This window comes from Dreissena polymorpha, chromosome 1, assembly GCF_020536995.1.
Source record: "Dreissena polymorpha isolate Duluth1 chromosome 1, UMN_Dpol_1.0, whole genome shotgun sequence".
Lineage (NCBI taxonomy): Eukaryota > Metazoa > Mollusca > Bivalvia > Myida > Dreissenidae > Dreissena > Dreissena polymorpha.
In genome coordinates, this window is record NC_068355.1 from 178,377,912 (window position 1) to 178,401,140 (window position 23,229).

Genomic DNA, 23,229 nt, shown 5'->3' on the forward strand with positions numbered 1-23,229 from the left:
ATTTCTCTAACTAAATATAGCGTTTTTCTTGAAATACTCTCTTAATAATAAAAAATATTGCATGAATATGAAATGATACATTCTGGGTCTGTCATCTACAAGCAAATGCAACAATTGCAATTGTTTAACTATAATGCAGCTTTTTAAAACATTGCTCTATCAACTTCAAGAAAACAACTAAGCAAATTGTGTTTCAGCGTTACAATACACAAAATAAATAGAACGTCTGGTAAAAACTGCTGTCCGACAAATACTAGCTAACCAGTACATTATAAATTTTAGTACATGAGTGATGAGAGAATTTAATTTGTTTGCGAGTGGAGCAGTCTATGATTTAATTACAGTACAGTCCACTCTCGTTATGTCGACATCGGATATCTCGATATTCTCGATATGTCGAAGTAAGCTCAATGTCCCAACTTTTTTCCTTCTTTATCTATATAAATAAATATCGGATATCTCGATTTTCGTTATGTCGAATAATTCAATATGTCGATATAAAATTTTGTCCCGAGTCCCGATTTTACATGTATTTACTGTGGTTTATCTCGAAGTGCGAATAACTGTCCCCGTGTCGGCAAAAGGTGAGAAAAATTTTCTTTGATACTTCACCGCCCCGCTTCGCCCGGCTGCCCCCGATACTGTGCGGTAGGAAATCGATCCGTTGATTGCATCAATGATCACACGTGTGTAATGTCGTTAGCAATTAAAACTTGAGTAAGGCCTGTCACTTTTACTGTCACTTTAACATCAATTAACTGCAATTAATGCACAACCTGCCGAAAGGCCGAAAGACTAATTGTTTTTACAAACAACATTCCAAAATGCATTGAGTTATATGTGTGCGTATATAAACCGTCGCAAATTTACAGAATGTTGTTCTGTCATTGAACTCGAACAGTCATTATTATGGCTAACTTGAAAGAATATTTTGATTTGTCGGTCGAGCAATCCAGAGAAGGACCCAGTATCCAACCTGGGGGGATATCTGGATCGGCCAAGAGGGAGACTAAGCGGAAGCTTGAGAATAAGTCGTTTAAGGCAAAGTACGAGGCCATCATAGAAGTCGAGAAAGGTCTCAAGATCAAGAAGAAGATAGCAGAAGAGTTTGGCATCCCACAAAATACGCTATCAACGTGGATTAAGAATAAGGACAAGATTAAGGCGAAATTCCTGACCGGCGATCTCGAGCTCGCAAGAAAAAAGGCGCGGACAGCAAAATTCCCTGATATAGAAGCGGCCCTGCTAGCGTGGTTCAAAAACGCCAGACAGCAGAATACACCTATCGACGGCGAGACCATGAGGGCAAAGGCAAGATTGTATGCTGAGCAACTCGGCGTCTTCAGCACCGAGTTCGACTGTTCCGGCGGCTGGTTAGAGCGATTCAAAAATCGGCACGGCCTGTGTATGAAGAAAATCAGCGGAGAAGCAAACTCCGTAGACAAGACCGATGCAGCGTACACCATGTGGCAGTCCCGGCTACAGACTATCCTAGAGACTTACACTGCCGACGACATTTTCAACGCCGACGAGACGGCCATTTTCTACAGGGCACTGCCAGAGAAGACTTTAGAGTTTAAGTCAATAGCGTGTCACGGCGGAAAGGCAAGCAAGGAACGGCTGTCGGTCATGGTCTGTGCCAATATGAGCGGCACAGAAAAGTTGCCTCTGCTGATCATCGGCAAGTCCCTGAAGCCTCGCTGTTTTCGGAGCATCCATCATCTACCGACCACCTACCGGGCAAACAAAAAGGCGTGGATGACGTCACACGTGTTCACCGAATGGCTGAGGACCCTCGACGAGAAGATGTTCCGAAAACGTCGCAAGATCGCCATGATTGTAGACAACTGCCCCGCCCACCCGGACGTCTCAGACCTGAAGGCTATACGTCTCGTCTTCTTGCCACCAAACACCACCAGCATCACGCAGCCGATGGACCAGGGCGTGATCAAGAACCTCAAGATCCACTACAGAAAACGTGTTGTTTCCAAGAAGCTGGTGGCCATTGAGAACAACAACACGGTGGTCATTACCGTCCTGGACGCAATGTTCATGCTCAGAGAAGCCTGGGATAGAGTCACACCAGCGACTATTGCTTACTGCTACAAACACGCCGGTTTCAGCGCAGACCCGACGGCAATCAACGAGTTGGACTCGGACCAGGAAGACCCCGAGGACGACATCCCACTGGCACAGCTGATCCTTGCCTATGGTTCTTCAGTCAACATCAGCGAGTTCGTCGACTTCGACAGGGATCTCACCTCGACAGAATCACTGACGGATTCCGACATCATCAGCGACGTCATCAATTCCAAGACAGCACCAACCGATGAGTCCGACGAAGATGATAAGGATCCTGCACCAGTGCCTGTCACTGCGAGCGAGGCACTGAAGGCATGTGACTTAATCAGGCGCTATCTTCAGCAGATCTCTTGGCACTCCGACGGCCAGAGGAAGGCCGCCGACGTGGAATTGATTGTTCAGAGACAATTTCTGCAGAGTGTCTGTTCTAAGCAGAAGGGCATAACTGAATTCTTCAAGCCTGTATCTAGATCTGGGGATGTTGAGTAATAAAGATAATAAAGATAATAAAGACTCAAAATGGCTTTTTATTTTTTATTTTATAACCGATTGAACTTTGCATTTCAAACTACAAAATGTTCAGTATTCTGGAACGTGATTTACGCATGTTCAGATGGAAAACCCTCGTCTTGATTGGACGTCAATTGCATCATAACTATAAATAGCAACATTACCGGATGTTTACTCGACAGTTTAGAAAAATTATAACCGCATGTGTTCATGCAATTATGTAATACTTAAAATGTCATTTTAAGCATTTAAATTTAATTATGCCTCGTAAAAACATGTATACATGTATATCAGGTAGAGAGTATTACGCCACACGGTGACGGCTTTAGTTAGACCACTTAGCAGGTATATTTATGTTAAAAACAAGGTAAATATTCGTCTTATTTTTTCTTTAAAAACGCCAAATCGGATATCTCGAACTCTCGTTATCTCGATATTTTTTCTTATTCCTGCCGACTTGGACATAACGAGAGTGGACTGTATTTTCAATGAAAATGTGTACAAATATTTCATGTTCCAAAATATGACATTTTTTAAAATGTTTTTTCAACTGTTAATCTACAGTAAGTTTCCTTTTGGAATGATGATGTCATACCACAAGTATAAACCACAGAAATGCATTAAATAAATACATATTTCCAATAGAATCCAAACAATTAATACAAACCATTACACTTAAGTGGAAAACAACATGGATTAAACTGTGAGGTGACGAATATAATACATTTTCAGCAACCATATCATTTTAAGTGATGTAAGTTGTTTTAACTGGGTCTTCCTACTAAGTTCTATGAGTTTGTAGCATGTGATGGGTTTAACATGCATAAATTAGTGCAGTGAGGCAGAAAACTGAACATATTTATGTTTGAATTTAATGCATACATTCATTATTTTTGAAGGCCTTAAAGCATTTTCATCTAGATGTATATCACATGTTAGACACAGTAAATAGTTTGCTTTGTTATTATAATTTGCACACGCACTATCTAATTACCTTCGCAAATCTGTAAGTATAGATTTCCACGTTTCAGCTATCATCGCCTTGCCGTTTGAGCCTTTTCAGCTGGCCGTAAAGCTCATCTATTGATTAATAATTTTTTCAAACAGGCAGAGCCTTTCATTTTCGGAAAAATTATCAGACCTAGGCATTGTCGCAGACGAAAAGAAATTGACACTATCTCCCGTAAAAATGTTAAAATTAATCTCCTTTTGAGGAACGATGCTTACATCTTTAACATATAATAAATATTTGAGTCGAGTTTGCAAGTTGAGTCGGTCTCAACTGAGATGAGTTTTGAGTTCATTCGTGAGCTCTCCATCGATCTCTATTCTCAGGTGATTGCAGACTCAAATCTCAACTTCTGAGTTGAGTTTCAAAGCTGAGAACGTTGGTGATACTAGGCCCAGGCCCCTTTGAATTGGGGAAATTCGCGGCGTTTTGACTAAATTTGGGAAATTGGTGTTATTGTTTTGCAAAATAGGCTTCAAAATTGAGATTAAAAGTTTGTACAGTATTATATTTACTATGGTTGAACTTGGATAGGAGATAACAAAATATTAAGATCTAAAAAAATTATTTTTTTTGCAAACCTTCCATTGGGAATTTTTAGTTTCCATTTGGGAAAAATATATACTTTTTTCCATTGGGAATGGGTCTACTTACCGGACCCGAATGTGAATGACAAAAAACAACACTGTTACAATTATATAAAAAATATGTTCAGTGAATAAAATTTTTAAGTTCAGATGGCCTAATGCCTATTGCAACAGAGAACTCTCCTTTGGTGTGACATAATGATATACTTTGTCCTCCAAGCAAGCAGTGAATTATATGTGTGAAATAATAATATACTAATGTGAAAATACTGCGCTCAAGCCGGGGATTGAACCCACGACCTCCAGAGTGGTAGTCAGACACTTAAACCATGTCGCTAAACAGCTAGCCCAACAGCAAGGCTGTTGGAAGTGATCTTATTTTCACTACAATACTACGTCACCCAAGCAAGTAGAGAATGATTTTATTTATATTAAGAACGAGAATGCCCTGATGACATCTCATCAATTTAATTGGGGTATTTTGTTTCACTATCAATAGAGCCATGAAAACACCTCAGTAGCTGATAAATGTAATATTTAAAGAGCTCTTGAATAGCCAAGGAACACACAAAACACAAATATTTTCATTGAGCTTCTTTTTTTGCATTCTAAAAAAACACAATTTTTCACTTGTGATTTAGACTTCAACATCCTGTATCCATGATTTAAAGCTTTTATGTAAAGCAGACATAGCAACACATTTTATTGAGATCATTTTTATTTGAGTTCAGTTTTATACTAACTTATAATTAAACTTTAATAAAACAGTGAAATTATATTGGGTAGCAATCGGGTAGCAATGTTGGTAAGTTGATTTCAATTACATGTTTTTCACACTTGATTTGAGAATCTGATAGGTTGTTTTGTGGCTGAAGAAGTTTTAACGCATTAATAGTATGTATTCACAGAGTTGTGTTTACCTTTTTGGGAAATAATTAATGAGCTAATTATTTTTTTCTGTTTCAAATACACAGTTGATGTACAGAGGGCACTTTGGCAAGCAAGGGTCTCAAGCATAGTAAGCAAGAGAAATAGAACTTGAGCCAGTTGCTGTACATTCACGGAACTCCATCCTGTCTATGCGGACGAGACTTTTGTTGGAACAGTTATAAAGTGACCAGCAGAACTGTTACTCAAGCTAAACACTTGACACTATACTGGCCCCTCCTGTTTGGGTGGAAGTGGCAGTGGTTGGGATAGTTATCTAGTAAGCAGCAGAAAACTCGAGTCAGACACTAGACATGTACTGACATCCAAACTGTCTAGGTCAGGGCTTTTTTTCCCTCTTTGGGACCGGCCGAAAATCGGCCCTTTCCCCTCAGATTTTTTTTCCCCTCAGCAGGTAAATTTTCCCCCAGACTTCATTTTTTTCCCCTAAAAAAAAAAAAAAAAAATTTTTTTTTTTTAAACTTTAAATACATAAGTTAACCTGATCCAGTGTAGAAAATATAACATATTGCATAATTAAATTATCTGTTGCCTTGATTTTGTTTTTAAAACAGCAACCTATGTTGAATTGATTATTTAAGACTTTCCTTATTTTCCCCAAAATCCGGCGTTTCGCGTGATTTTTCCCCCAAAATCCGGCATTTTGCGCGATTTTTTTCCTCTAAAAAAAGGCCAGGCCCTTTCCCCAAAATCAGATAAAAACCCCTGGTCTAGGTGGAAGTGACTGTGGTTGGAATAGTTGTCTAGTAGGCTACATAAATATAATTCTAGCTAGACACTGGACATGTACTTACCTCCCTCTTGTTGTGATAAAAGTGATTAAAGATGAAACAGTTGTATAATGAGCAGTGGGACTGTAACTCAATCCAAACACTTGACCCTATACTGAACAACCTTCTGTTAAAGTGGAAGTAACAGTGCCTGGAATAGTTGTCAAGTCAAGAATTACAAGCCGCAAGGTCGCAAAGTCGGGTCAGGTAAGATTATATTGATATCAATACCAGTCACAGCCTCAGTGGCATGCAGCCCAATCACATATTGCATGCTCAACTAAAGTGAAAGTTCGTAGATATATGCTATTTATATAATGGTCAGTCATTGTCTGCTGTCAAATGTGTGTTGCCTGTCCTTTCAAGTACCATTTTTTGATCTCTTCCTTGTAACCACATAAAAGAAGTTAAATAAACTGGACAAGGGTTTTCAGTTCTAACCCAATTAAGAAGAAATCCATATGTTATACTGTGTGCTGTAAATTTGTGTTGAACATTGTAATTTATTAATTGCAAGTTGTTCTCAGCAATTATCAAATAATTATCAAGACTGGTATTTATCACCTGATTTAATCTGTCAAATTATTTTGAATGAGTGTTCCATAAATTTCATAAATTAAACACCAACATCAAAGCATGTTTATGACATGTTCATGTCTTTAGTTCATGTCTAAAAGACAGAGATGTTTTGTACATTTTATTTTCAGTGATCTATCTTTTGAATGGCTGTACTCGTATATCTCACTTTCAGCGGTAAAAGTTTGGTAAAATGTTTTAATTTTGAGTGGTCTCCCTTGGACTTGCGTTGCTAATATATCTCACTACCATTTCCAATGGTAAAATGTTGTAACAAATCCCTGAATGATGTGAATATGCCATGAGGTTGGATTAATCTATATCCCGATCAGACTAGAATATTAAATATACCAATAGTCTGGTATACAAAATAGTAACAATAGTAACATAGGCTTCAACTCAAATTCCAAATGCGTAATACTAGTATGCTTACTTTGTTTAAATGTAGTAATTTTTTGTGTATTATACACTTGTATGAGAGAAACATTGGTTTATTCTCCCTTTCTTCTGTTTGATTCACATTTTGAAGAAGGTTTTGAACTTACATGTAAGTAAACAAAATTTGAAACAAATAATGACACATTCTGTTGCAGAATAGTATTTTTTATACTGTCTTGCTATATATATCTAATACTGTTTTACCGTAATATATTTTTACATGAATTTAGCATTATTTATATTCAATCATATTTCAATGTTTCTTATGGGCTTTTATGGTAGTGTTATTCATTTAAATATTATATAAAAAGCCTATGTGTAAGCAGTGATACATGTATTATTAATTAAAACACCCTGATGTGTGTGATGTTAATTGAAACTAAAGGTAGACTTAAATATTACTCTAAGAGGGATTGGCAGGAATGTTAAATACTGAGAAACATACTGATGATCATTCAATCATTGTGTAACCCCTCGAAAGTGATCTAAATGTATGTAAGTTGAAGCGGGGTGTTAACAAAAAATGAAATTATTTTCATTGCAAAACAGTTGTGCAGTTGCAACCGTTTTGCTCTGAAAATGAATACAAACATTATAGTGTAATGGTACATGTACCAGTACCTAGCATGTCAGACTGTGACCATTGCACCAGTACATACAGACTGAGACAATGCTGTGATTTTTGTAACCCACTGGGAAAAGAACTGGTACCAGTCCAATTCAGAAAATTGTGCGAGAAAAACCCAGAAATTGGGAAAATTTGTGTATTTGAATTGTTTGCTCCCAAATACTTGAAAATTGACAATTAAATGTTGTAAAGTTGTCAATATTATATTTACTTAGGTTCTAGCCATAACGCTGCATAAGAAAACTAGTTAAAAGTTGCAGTTGCATTGTTATTTTAGTTTTCTTCAATTGGGATATTTTTTGACAGCAATTGGGAAATTTTTAGTTTTTTCCTTACTGGAAAAATGCCATTTTTCCTGTACTTTATATAAAGTTTTTTCGCTGCAATGGTACCAGTAATGGAGCATGTCAGGTTGTGAAAATGGTATTGGTATGTCTTATGTTAGACTGTGACAATAATACCTGTACATAACATGTTAGACTGTGCAAATGGTAACAGTAAGTAGCAGTTCAGACTTTGACAATGGTACCAGTATGTAGCATGTCAGGTACCAGTACGTAGCATGTCAGACTGTTACAATTTCAGTAGACTCTCTGTAAACCGGACGGTCTCGGGACCGGCCTGATCGTCTGATTTTCAGAGAGTTCCGGTTTACCAAGAGTATGCATATTGCCGAAATAAACATGGTATGCATTGTGTACAGAATCACATAAAAATAAAACAAACCATTTACATGTACCTTGTGATAACTCTAACGCAGGTACTGATGATGTTAATTGCATTCTTAAAAAATGTGTTTTTTTTTAATCGATTAAAAGCAAAAAAAATCCATACCGACTTGTTTTGATTACTCCCAAAGTGAGCGTGGTGCTTTATACATGTACATACATGGCATTCGTCATATAGGCGAGTGACGACACAAATAAGATTGTTGTAGATACACGATTTATTATTCAATACATACATGTACCACATTTCATAAAACATACACACAAGCAAAAAACAGTGTCATAATTATTTTTTAAGATATTCATAATCTCAAAACCTTCTAATTCTTAAAGTTTTATCTTATTGTAAGCTCTACGCGTCTGCAATGAATGAATTTGCATACAGATGGATGGATATCTAACAGCCATATTGTTAAAAACATGGCTATAAGATCTTTTAAAATACCCGAGAAGATCACAAGAAAGTGATCGTCGCAACGGCATGCATTAATTTTTTTAATTTAATTGTTTATCATAGGCGATAATAAATAATCAATAAAACGATCGAGTCAATCACTTTTTGGTGTTACCGCACGTCTATTATAGACATTCACAGTTTGTTTTACATAATTACTTAATCGGACTCCCATAGCGCGGTAACGACTTGACACCTTTATTGCATGTTTAATCCGATTATCGATAATTGCGCGAGCAAAATGTGTGACACCGCGCTCGCTGTGCTGACTAGGTATTGTTATTTTCAAGCCTCGGGCATCTTGAGAATTTAGACTGTCCGGTATACTCAATGTATTTTACGTTGAAAATGACCAAATTTACGGAGATACCCGTCCGGTTTCCGGTTTTTAGAGAGTTCGGTTTATTCAACATTTTTTAACAAAGAAATATAAGGAGAAAATACGGGACTGGCCCGACCGTCCGGAATCGGGAGAGTTCCGGTATTCAGAGAGTCCGGTATTGGCAGAGTCTACTGTATATCAGTACGTAGCATGTCCGATGGTGACAATGGTACCAGTGCTTAGCATCTAAGATTATGATAATGGTACCAGTACGTGACATGTCAGACTGTGACAATGGTACCAGTATGTAGCATGTCAGACTGTTACAATTATACCAGTATTAAGCATGTGAGACTGTAACAATTGTGTCACTTCGTAGCTTGTCAGACTGTTACAATTATACCAGTATGTAACATGTGAGAGTTTGACAATGGTACCAGTACGTAGCGTCTGAAACCCTGACAATTGTACCAGTATGTAGCATGAAGAGACTGTTACAACGGTACCAGTCCGTAGCATGTCAGACTGTTACAATTATACCAGTATGTAGCATCTGAGACTGTGACAATGGTACCAGTACGTAGCATGTCAGACTGTTCCTACAGTACACTCCACGCGTTTTCCCCAAAAAACGCGCTCCCTCCGCGGTTTTTTTTCTGCTAGCGAGTGTTCACGCGGCGTTGAGAGAGCTAGGTGAACTCGATAAAACGCTCGGCGTTACGCCGGTTTCTCTACTTCCCGCGGCGTGTATTACTTTAGCCTAGTCGGTAAATGCAGACAATTTCTGTTCTTATCAGTGACCGCTGCGCAACGCTGTGTTAGCAGTGTGCTACTGGGCATGCCAAAAAATAAAAACATTGTTATAATGAATTGTTTAAATACTGTAGTACATGTATAAAAGAAAGATAATTGTATAGAGAATTAATACGTATAAAAATTATGTTTTTTAATTCACAGGAACGTCTACAATATGAATGAATATAAGACATTTGACAAATTAATATTTAAATCATAACACATATAAGACAAGAATAAATGTTCTGTAAAATTTCCAAATGAGAATAATAATTAGTAATCCGAAACACACTACGATTTTTAATGTTAACACGACGTTTACAAATGCCTCCAATATACAGTCATCATGTATATTTCCCCACAAAAGCGCGCGAAAATTATGCTGCAATGCACAAGGTATACTCCTGCAAAGCGTGCGTGTATTGATTTTTTTAATACAAACTTTATAGCGCAGAGAACATTGAATTTTGTTGATTTCTGTTAAAAGTTTCTTTGGTATTTTTTAACAAAATTATATAGCGAATAAGTTGATATTTCCTCCAAAATAATTTCAAATCATACACGCCGAATCTTTATCGTTACAGTATTTTAGTAGAGTATTTATTTTAACAGTTATTGTACTGTAAACTGATTAAAGAAGACATCTGGGCGGAACTGGATTTTAAGTGTTTGACGTTATGAAAACACGCAAAGCTTGTCTACTGACCTATTGTGCAGACTGCTGTCTGCGGTGTTTTGACAAAAGGGATTAACATGTGTGAATGTCACTCTGCCGATGTGGTCCATAATTACTGGTAAACATTGTTTTGAATGTCTACGCGACAAGAATACAACTGTGAATATTAAATGCAGCTATCAACTCAATAGTTACCACCTTCTTTTAGTAATCAATGGGATAACCTAACTTCAAAGAGAAAATAAATGCATTAGCGAGCAGAGAATTGACTTTGTTCCGACAATTAAAACCATTCCTTATGCATTCGTTGAACGTGTTCACTTGAGTAAGTTAGACAAGAAGCGGCTTTTCTTTGATTACGTCAAACTGTCAATTCACACAGATTTGCGAGATTTTTAGGGTCCTTGGTAATTTGTTTACATGTTCAGTATAGAAAATCACCTGCTCACCTGAAAACTTTGGATTAAATTATCAAAATAAAAACAATGTTGCAAACTGTGTTTATATTAATTGGTAAGTATTAGTTAAAAGACGACATTTTGTTTGTCGTAAATCAACGAGTTTTCTCTACAACAACAACTACTTCTACAACCACATCGGGATCAATCTATCTTGGTTGTTTTTTTAATTGTAAATATTATACTACATGTACATGTATGTACTTGTAATAAATGTAATTTTATTTGAAAATCAGGAAGTCAAACAAAATGAAATTGATTGTTATTTCGTAAAACGCGGAGTTTCCCCCGCGTTTCCAACGCCGAGGGCCGCCGCGTCGGCTTATCAGTTTTGCTGATCGTTAAACGCCGCGTCCAAAATCATGCAAACGCCGCGTCTGGCGGGATTTTCTTAATCTCCCTCCAGGTCAATCACCGCGGAGTATGGAGGGAAATTGGGGAAAACGGGTGGAGTGTACTGTATGGTACCAGTCCGTAGCATGTCAGACTGGTTACTATGGTACCAGTCCGTAGCATGTCAGTCTGTTACAATTGTACCAGTACCTAGCATCTGAGACTGTGACAATAGTACTAGTAGGTAGCATTTGAGATTGTGACAATGGTACCAGTGCTTAGCATCTGTGACTGTGATAATTGTACCAGTATGTGGCATGCCAGATTGTGACACTGTTACCAGTACGTAGCATGTCACACGGTTAAAATTATACCAGTATATCTTAGAAGCAAGTGAGACTGTGACAATGGTACCAGTACATAGCATGTCAGACTGTGAAAATGGTACTGATATGTATAATGTTAGACTGTGACAATTGTACCAGTATGAAGCATGTCAGACTGTGAAAATTTTACCAGACAGTATGTAACATGTGAGACTGTGACAATTTAACCAGTACGTAGCTTGTCAGATTGTGAAAATTATACCAGTACGTAGCATGTGAGACTGTGACAATGGTACCAGTACGTAGCATGTTAAACTGTAACAATTATACCATTATGTAGCATGTCAGATGGTGACAATGGTACCAGTATGTAGCATGTCAAATTGTGACAATGGTACCAGTATAATAGAATGTCAGACTGCGACAATGGTACCAGTATGTCTCCCATCAAACTGAGACAATTGTACCAGTACATAGACTGAGAAAATGGTACTAGTTTGTAGCTGGTCAGACGGTGACACTGGTACCAGTGCGTAACATGTCAGACTGAGACAATGGTACTAATTTGTAGCTGGTCAGACGGTGACACTGGTACCAGTGCGTAACATGTCAGACTGAGACAATGGAACACGTTTGTAGCCGGTCAGACGGTGACACTGGTACCAGTGCATAATATGTCAGACTGAGACAATGGTACTAGTTTGTGGCTTGTTAGACGGTGACACTGGTACCAGTGCGTAACAAGTCAGACTGAGACAATGGTACTAGTTTGTAGCTGGTCAGACGGTGACACTGGTACCAGTGCGTAACATGTCAGACTGAGACAATGGTACTAGTTTGTAGCTGGTCAGACGGTGACACTGGTACCAGTGCGTAACATGTCAGACTGAGACAATGGTACTAGTTTGTAGCTGGTCAGACGGTGACACTGGTACCAGTGCGTAACATGTCAGACTGAGACAATGGTACTAGTTTGTAGCTGGTCAGACGGTGACACTGGTACCAGTGCATAACATGTCAGACTGAGACAATGGTACTAGTTTGTAGCTGGTCAGACGGTGACACTGGTACCAGTGCATAACATGTCAGACTGAGACAATGGTACTAGTTTGTAGCTGGTCAGACGGTGACACTGGTACCAGTGCGTAACATGTCAGACTGAGACAATGGTACTAGTTTGTAGCTGGTCAGACGGTGACACTGGTACCAGTGCATAACATGTCGGACTGAGACAATGGTACTAGTTTGTAGCTGGTCAGACGGTGACACTGTTACCAGTGCATAACATGTCAGACTGAGACACTTATAATAATGATGCTCAAAAGGTATAGCTTGGGGATTTAGGTTCATTTATCAGCAAAATCTTGCAAAGTTGTAAGCAAGCACCAAATTTTCCATGAATGTACCTTAATATGTGCTCTTTCCAAAAAACCTGTTAGCCACCAAAAAAAATAACATGGCGGCCTTTTTTTTCCAAAATGGCGGCCACATAATTGTGTATACAATTTTTATTGAAAATCAAGGTATTTGCACTCGGAGACTAATGAAAACAAACATTATTCAGGTTGCTTTGTTGTTAAGAATGTTTAAAATATACAATTTATTCTTCTTTGACATTTAGATGTGAAATATTGTACATTTGTATTGAAATTATTGCAATTTGCACAATAATTGTGAACCACATTTGTACGTATATATCACAATAAAGTTATAATATAACACATGTATGGCACACATAAACATCAGTGTTAAAACATGTTGAATAAATAAGTATATATAGCATTTAAAAAAAACTATTTTATACCCAGGGATGCGCTTATTATGGATTTATTGGTGTCAATTGTTGGACAGTACCTTCCAAAAAATAAAAATAACACAATATAAACCACAATCATCACCTTTGTCATAAAGACTAGTTTGAACTTGATTATTAACTTAATAAAAGTTGATTGTAAATCTAGAGGTGCAACATCATTACTTGAAGACTTATATTTATTGACTCTAAGTTATGTGTGATCAATCTTGTTTACTGACTTTTAATTGAGTTTGAAATACAAGCAGGGTTATTCTGAACTTCTCTCCATATAATGTATATAAACTTTCTTTATTCACATATATTGTTTAAGGATCGTTGGGTGTTTTACTATGGTATGATTAAACGTATGATCTTATTAAGACATTTACTGGCACTTCATTGTAATTGGTACTGTTTACATACACCCTACAATCAATGCAGAGTATGAAAACTCATAGTCCGAAGATTGCTTTATATTGAATATGTATCTTGGCTGATAAAATGGCAATCTATATTGAAACTATCTTAGTTTGAGATAAATAAATGATGTAAACACTCGTCAATAGACTGTATCAAGATAAATTTGGATAAACAAACCCCAAACACGTGTTGTTGACGTCCTTGCATTTGACCTGTATATGCATAGCAGGTGATTTGACAACATGCGATCATTCATGTGACGAGGTGACCTAAACATAAGATAATTCAAATAGTATCTGTGTTGAAGATATTCAATTTATAGAACGCGGGATGATAAAGTCAAGGTGTCATTTTCTATAACATGTGATATTCAGATCAAGGTTGCAAGCTATTAGCCAAGTCAGCATTTAATGTTGTGCATGGATATTCAATCGTTTCATTGATTTGCCGTATACAAATGACACGCTGACCCCAAAATATAAAACCTAGTGAAAAAATTAAAAATAACGTTATGACTCAATTTTCATGATCTCGCAGTAGGGGTTGTTTCGTTACTTTTCAGTCAAGTTCTAGTATCGTGCTATTTGCGCAAACAAAACCATATTTTTCAAAACTAAAAATATTTTAATCAATCGATGTAAACAAGAGTTTATTTAAATTTATTGACCATGGATGAAGTGTCCTCAATTGTGTCAATCGCATCTTGTGAGTGATAGGTGACACGCTTGATTCAATCATCACTGGATACTTCTAGGTAGCAATTAGCTGCTGATAATATCAGCTTGATATACAGAAAACATACCTATGATAGTAGACTGGTGTATTTCAATACATTTAAATAAACATGTGTTACATTTAGTTGTGTCTTAATAGACTGAAAGGAGGTATGATTCTTGAACATTCGTAAAAATACTCTACATCAATATAATATGTTTGTGATTTTGTAATATCTTCAATACCGTTTACGAAGTTGTTCACAAACAAATGGAAATAATAAATACAAATGAAAAAGTATACGTACTAAGGTACCAGTAAACCTATTGTATATACTTCTAAATTAAAGAAATTGAAGAGGTGTGATCACAAAGAAGTCACAGGGGGCCAAAGTACGTTAATAGACTCTGGAAAAGTGACATGCATAACTTAGTGACAAATCTTTAAAAACAGACATAATAATACACACACACTTAGTATTGCTAGTGGAACTTTTCAACACAAAATATGTTTACAAACGTTTTTTTTTTCTCTTATAAAATGGTTTCCGGATGATAACTCAAGAATGCTTAGGCCTAGGATCATGAAACTTCATAGGTACATTAATGACAGATGACCCCTATTGATTTTCAGATCACAAGGTCAAAGGTCAAGGTCACAGTGACTCGAAACAGTAAAATGGTTTCCGGATGATAACTCAAGAACGCTTATGCCTAGGATCATGAAACTTCATTGAAACATTGATCATGACTGGCAGATTACCCCTATTTTGAGGTCACTAGGTCAAAGGTCAAGGTCACTGTGACTCGTAATAGTAAAATGGTTCCAGATGATTACTCAAGGAAGCTTATGCCTAGGATCATGAAACTTCATAGGAACATTGATCATGACTGGCAGATGACATCTATTGATTTTGAGGTCACTAGGTCAAAGGTCAAGGTCATAGTGACTCGAAACAGTTAAATAGTTTCCTGATGATAACTCAAGAATGCTTACGCCTAGGATCATGAAACTTCATAGGTACATTGATCATGGCTGGCAGATGACCCCTATTGATTTTGAGGTCACTTGGTCAAAGGTCAATGTCAGAGTGTCTCGAAACAGTAAAATGGTTTCCTGATGATAACTCAAGAATGCTTATGCCTAGGATCATGAAACTTCATAGGTACATTTATCATGACTGGCAGATGACCCCTATTTTCAAATCACTAGGTCAAAGGTCAAGGTTACATTGACTCAAAACAGTAAAATGATTTCCTGATGATAACTTAAGAATAATTAGGCCTAGGATCATGAAACTTCATAGGTACATTGATCATGGCTGGCAGATGACCCCTATTGATTTTCACGTCACTAGGTCAAAGGTCAAGGTCACAGTGACAAAAGACGTATTCACACAATGGCTGCCACTACAACTGACAGCCCTTATGGGGGGGGGGGGGGGGGGGGCATGCATGTTTTACAAACAGCCCTTGTTTATTCTTGTTTTTAATTTATCAAGATTTTATATGTTTTGAAAGTTTTTTACTAGGGTAGTGATTACTTGCTTAAGCAAACATGTAAAACAAAACACAAATGAACAACTATAAATAATTGTTTTAACAAAGTGAATTGAAAGTTAATTTGCATTTTATTTTATTTTATCTCTTGTATTACAGGGGATAGTTACCGATTTATCTACAAAGCACAAACAGTACTAGTATTTGTGTTAAGTTTTTATTTACAGTTGAAAACTTCATAATAATATGTCCAAACTGGAAAAAAATAGTGTGTCTGGCATTTTATAGTTATGACAGAAAGTAATGTATTTCTTGCACAAAAAATTACTTGTTAAATAATTAAATAAATATTCCTAAAGTTAATTATTAAATATATTTTTAGCTCACCTGGGCACAACGTGCTCATGGTGAGCTATTGTGATCGCCTTTTGTCCGTCGTGCATCGTGCGTCGTCAACATTTACCTTGTTAACACACTAAAGGTCACATTTATTGTCCAATCTTCATGAAACTTGGTAAGAACATGTGTTTCAATAATATCTTGGACGAATTTGAAAATGGTTCCGGTTGGTTGAAAAACATGGCTGCCAGGGGGCGTGGCAGTTTTCCTTATATGGCTATAGTAAAACCTTGTTAACACTCTAGAAGTCACATTTTTAGTCCAATCTGCATGAAACTTGGTGGGAACATGTGTCCCAATAAAATCTTGGACGTGTTCGAAAATGGTTCCGGTCGATTGAAAAACATGGCCGCCAGGGGGCGTGGCAGTTTTCCTTATATGGCTATTGTAAAACCTTGTTAACACTCTAGAAGTCACATTTTTTGTCAGATCTTCATGAAACTTTGTCAGAACATGTGTCCTAATAATATCTTGGACGAGATTGAAAATGGTTCCGATTGGTTGAAAAACATGGCCACCAGGGGGCGTGGCAGTTTTCCTTATATGGCTAGAGAAAAACCTTGTTAACATTCTAGAAGTCACATTTGTAGTCCAATCTTCATGAAAGTTTGTCAGAACATGTGTGCCAATAATATCTTGGACGAGTTCGAAAATGGTTCCGGTTGGTTGAACAACATGGCCGCCAGGGGGCGTGGCAGTTTTCCTTATATGGCTTTAGTAAAACCTTGTTAACACTCTAGAAGTCACATTTTTAGTCCAATCTTCATGAAACTTGGTCAAAAAATGTGTCCCAATAATATCTTTGACGAGTTGGAAAATGGTTCCAGTTGAATGAAAAACATGGCCGCCATGGGGCGGGGCAGTTTTCCTTATATGGCTGCATATTACTGTATGGTAAAACCTTGTTAACACTCTAGAAGTCACATTTGTAGTCCAATGCTCATGAAACTTGGTCAGAATATTTGAACTAATAATATCTGGGCTAAGTTAAAAAATGGTTGAGATCAGTTAAAAAAATGGCCGCAAGGGGGCGTGGCATTTTTCCTTAAATGGCTATTTACTACAAAACCTTGTTAACACTCTAGAAGTCACATGTATTATCCAATCTTTATGAAACTTGATCAGAACATTTGTTCTAACAATAGCTCGAGTGAGTTTGAAAATGGTTATGGTTTGTTGAAAAACATGGCCGCCAGGGGGGGCAGTTGTCCTTATATGGCTTTAGTGAAAACTTGTTGACACTATATTAGCCACATTTATTGGCCAATCTTCATGAAACTTGGCCAGAACATTTGTCCCAATGAAATTTTGTCAGAGATTGAAGCTAGGTCATATGAGCTCAAAAACTAGGTCACAAGGTCAAATATAAAAAAACATGTTAAAAGTCACTTTTTTGGTCCAAAATAATCTTCATGAATCACCTTGCATTTTTTTCAGAATAGTCTAGTTCCTTTGGCTTTCAGGTAAGCGCCCTAGGGCCTGATGGCCCTCTTGTTTAAATATGTGTGCAACAAAAGTATGCTTTACAGTTAGTTTTGTTTTTCGCTACCTGAGCATAATATCAAGGCATGTTGGAATCTGGATCAAGTGGTGTTAAAAACTTAGGATTGTGGGAGCAGTGGTCTAATGGTAGGACGCTGGCGTAGGGAACGAGAGGTCCCGGGTTCGAATCCCGCCCCGACCACTGGAATTTTCTTGAACAAAAAATTGATCTCACATCTGCTCCTCTCCGACCAGGTGTATAAATGGGTACCTGTGAGGGAAATAAACCAATATGCCGTGGCTGCATACTGTGCCAAGATGTTAACGGACGACTTATGACCCAGTGATCAGGGAAAAAACTATAAAGTGCCTTTGAACGCTCATCTCGAGTATAAAAAGGGCGCTATATAAATGTGGTATAAAAAATAAAAAAGGATATGTCTTCAAGCATTTATATACCTTTAGCTGTGAGGGCATCAGTTCTTCTCTTATTTGTATGCTCTTAGTATGGTGGCATAGAGCAGTTGAACTTTCTGTCTTTCAGTGTGTCTGTCAGGCATCTGTTTCAAGAGTTTGTTTCATTAACCCTTTTATATATTTACCTTATTATTGGTGTGTGAGTCTACCTGCATGACTTACAGGTCAAGTTCAAGTTTTTTTCCGGTGTATTGATTTTGGGAGAAGTAATGGGCCCTTAGAGACTTACAGATTTACTCTAGCAGTTTTCAGGATTGTGTTTAAATTGTGTAAATGGGTAACTAGTTGTGAGATTTTACAGTCCTACTGATATAAACTTTAAATAATGTGACACTTATCAGATAAACGACTGTTCAGTATCGGTTCATATTAAATTTATAGCATATGCATTGCTCAACCAAAATTAAATTAGTTAGTGTATATGTATGGTCTTTGTAGAAGGCATATCGTTTCTGAACTGTCGGTTACTCTGTCACTCCATCAACGTGTCCGAACCTGATGGTTTCATCTCCTTAACACAAATTGTTTTTTATCTGATCATGAGCACCTTTTCTAAAAAAGTTTATCACCATAAAATGAAGTTCATGTTAAATAATAATGAATATTTCCCAAGACGTTATATAATCATTTATAGCTGTCTGTCCTTCCTTCAATCTATCCGTGGCCCTCTTGTATCCGCTCCTATACACTCTAAAGGATTTTCATTAAACTTTCCGTAAATGTTAAGAGCATTGAGATCATGTTCATAAGGCTTGAGGCAGTTGTGTTGGTTACAGAAAAGGTTAATGTCACTTAAAGGTCTAAATTTCGAACCTCTATTTTAGTATTTGCCCAATAGTTTCTATACCCTTTGGAAGATTTTATACAACTAGGCTAACATGTATATTAAGATGATGTGAATAAAGTATGCGACAATTATGCTGACTCAAGGTTGAGGTCAAACTTCAAGGTCGAAAGTTAGAGGTTCTATTTGTGTATTTTCTCAATATATTCTATGACCAATCCGGGATTGTCATGACACATGGCCTTAATGTTGTGGTAATTGAGACGATGTGCAAAAGACACGAGTCAGTTAAGCTAACCCATACTTCAGGTCAAAAGTTTGAGCCTTTTCTTGTTGTTTTCACTCAATATCTCATCTACCGTTTCAATGGTTTTCATGAAACTTGGTGACACTGTTAAGGTGTTTGTGGGTGATTTACGGAAAACATGAGTTAGTCATGCTAAATAAAGATCAAGATCACACTTGAAGGTCAATAGTTTAGATTTCATTTTTTATAAATGCTTCTTATCTCTTATATATCCATTGAGGGATTGCTGTTAAAAGTTTATCAAACACTTAAACTCAAAGTCAAGGTCACCATTTAAGAGTCAAAAGAATCACCGTGGGGTATATATACCTGCCTCTCCATTGCCTTGCTCTTTGTCAGCTACATGTACTTAAGTGGTTCAAGGTAAACTATCATAAAGTGATTTAAACATAACGTCTGAATGTCAATCCTTAGCCCAAATATTCTGGTCATTTTCATCTTTAACAGTATTTATCAATTTAAGTAATTCTGAATTTTCAGGAGTGAATATTGTAAGGCTGAATTTGTGGCTCAGTCCCATGTTGTCATTTTATGCTCATCATCCAGTCTTAATTTTTTGTACAGGTGAACTATAAATGTATGAATTGAGCATACATGTACATGTTGTAATTCTTGTGTATGGCAATTGTTACCTGCAATAAACATTTAGAAGCCAGAATCATAAGTATGTTTTTTTTTAATTATCTAAGTCTCATTTGAAGTTCTGTATTAATAGTTTTCAAAGTCCAACAATCAGTCTCATTTTGAAGTTCTGTATCAATAGTGTTCAAAGTCCAACAATCAGTCTCATTTTGAAGTTCTGTATCAATAGTTTTCAAAGTCCAACAATCAGTCTCATTTTGAAGTTCTGTATCAATAGTTTTCAAAGTCCAACAATCAGCCTCATTTTGAAGTTCTGTATCAATAGTTTTCAAAGTCCAACAATCAGTCTCATTTTGAAGTTCTGTATCAATAGTTTTCAAAGTCCAACAATCAGCCTCATTTTGAAGTTCTGTATCAATAGTTTTCAAAGTCAAACAATCAGTCTCATTTTGAAGTTCTGTATCAATAGTTTTCAAAGTCCAACAATCAGTCTCATTTTGAAGTTCTGTATCAATAGTTTTCAAAGTCCAACAATCAGCCTCATTTTGAAGTTCTGTATCAATAGTTTTCAAAGTCCAACAATCAGCCTCATTTTGAAGTACTGTATCAATAGTTTTCAAAGTCCAACAATCAGTCTCATTTTGAAGTACTGTATCAATAGTTTTCAAAGTCCAACAATCAGCCTCATTTTTGGACCAAATTCTAAAATTATGCCATTCTAAAATGTATAGTGCTAAAATTCTGCATTGTAAAAGTGAAGAGCGTTAAACTTATGTTTGGTATGAAAATATATGCAGTTAATCTCTGCTTCATTGTGAATCTGCTCTGCAACAATTTGTTTATGTGTACAAAGTTTGAGGCAGATTCTGGGACTGTGTACGCTCTGAACAAAATAAATGAATAATGTATTCATATTGGCCAGGTGTGTTACAGACTCTGTACAGAAATGTCACAAAGTTTGTACAGTAGTTCACGCAGACTGTCAAATTTACAAAAGTAAATAAGGCTATGTTATTATGCCCCCCTTCGAAGAAGAGAGGGTATATTGTTATGCACATGTCGGTCCGTCCGTCGGTCCCTCCGTCCACCAGATGCTTTGCGGATGATAACTCAAGAACGCTTACGCGTAGGATCATGAAACTTCATAGGTTCATTGGTAATGTACATACAATTACTGGCAGATGACCCCTATTGATTTTCAGGTCACTCGGTCAAAGGTCAAGGTCACAGTGACTAGAAACAGTAAAATGGTTTCCGGATGATAACTCAAGAATGCATACGCCTAGGATCATGAAAATTCATAGATACATTGATCATGACTGGCAGATAACTGCTATTAATTGTCAGGTCACTAGGTCAAAGGTCAAGGTCACAGTGACTTGAAACAGTAAAATGGTTTCCTGATGATAACTCAAGAATAATCAGGCCTAGGATCATGAAACTTTATCGGTACATTGATCATGACTGGCAGATGACCCTTATTGACTTTCAGGTCACTAGGTCAAAGGTCAAGGTCTCAGTGACAAAAACATATTCACACAATGGCTGCCACTACAACTGACAGCCCATATGGGGAGCATGCATGTTTTACAAACAGCCCTTGTTTAAAAGATTAGTAATATGAAAAATCAGTGTGAATACCGTTCGAGGAAAAAGCTGACAATTGGCATTAAAACAGTCAGCCGTGGCAGAGGGGTTAATCACCTGATAATCAAGATGGAGACATCCATACATAGAAAGGTATTTTTCACCAGATTTTACCCTTTATAACTTGTATAAATTGTTTTTTATACCGCTCAATTTCCAACCACATTGATAGCAAGACAGTTACTAGCTTTTATATGTTATTGTTATTTGCTCTATATCTTGACTTTACTCGCTGCAAAATTTCTTAGCTGGATGACCTAATTTTAGATCCACTAAGAAAAGTTGCGTTGAGGAAATTCCAGGTATAAAGCAAATTTCATTACGAAATAAACACATATCACCTTGATTTGAGCTGGAAAGTGAGCGTCATAAAAAAAATAAACAAAAGTAATAAAGGGTATAAAACGGCAAACAATGTTTGTCTTAGTTAAGCATGGAAATGCCATCTTCACTATCACATGATTATCTCCTCTGCTTAGAATCAACATTATCATAAACAACGTAACATATCATTTGTAGAAATACTTAAAGATTTGGCCTGTGTAACAATCTGCAAACCAGGTCTTTTATGGAACGTCTTTACTGTCTTATAATACTTAAACTTGTGATATCACATTAATCTGACTGTGCATGAATGCCTGTAACCATTATATATATATATATATATATATATATGTATAATCACAATATATAAATACATAATTCAAATATATACTTATAAAGCATAAATATATAAAGATATAATTTTCTTATATATATAGATTAAATGTAAAAATTTACAGATACGAATGTATTATATACAGATAATCTTCCATTATATAAAGTCATTACTTCTATATATGAAGGCAAAATATCTTTATATGAATGCCTGTAACCATTATATATGTGCATAATAACAATATATAAATACATGTTTTGAATATATACAGATAAAGCATTAAAATATAAAGATATACGTTTCTTATATATAGATATATAATCTTCCACTTTATAAAGGCATTACTTCTTTACATGAAGGCAAAAGATCTTTATATGAACATAAATTAGTATTATGTTGCCAGGGCTTACTCTGATAACAAACACATTCAAAACGCAATTTTATGATAGTTGTTTTATCATTTACACCCAAGCAATTAAAGTCACACAGTGACATAAGTGATATGATGTCCGTTGTTATCTTCTCCTGTCTGGAGCGCTGTATCACTACTTCTTTCACTCCAATTCTCTCAAGTATCAAATCCATTATCCATTGTTGTGAAATGATGTAAATCAATTTTTTTTCCCGTGTGTAATAAAAGCTTCGTATATTTTTAATGTTATCTTTAATTCATTAAGATTATATATATATATATATATATATATATATATATTGCTTACGCAATTTTGTATTAATGTAATTTATTTCGATGTTCATCAGCATCTTAACTTAGTATGGATTTATTTAATAATGTAGTTATCTTAATATATTGAGATTACATATTTA

The 23,229-nt window shown here is 36.4% G+C and overlaps 1 protein-coding gene across 1 annotated transcript; it reads left to right on the forward strand.

The window, feature by feature from the left end:
* The first annotated feature begins 1,375 nt into the window (after positions 1-1,375).
* Positions 1,376-2,571, forward strand: LOC127864634 (tigger transposable element-derived protein 4-like). Its single transcript, XM_052404489.1, has one exon. The coding sequence runs from the start codon at positions 1,408-1,410 to the stop codon at positions 2,569-2,571; it is 1,164 nt and encodes a 387-aa protein (XP_052260449.1). The 5' UTR covers positions 1,376-1,407.
* Positions 2,572-23,229: the final 20,658 nt, after the last annotated feature.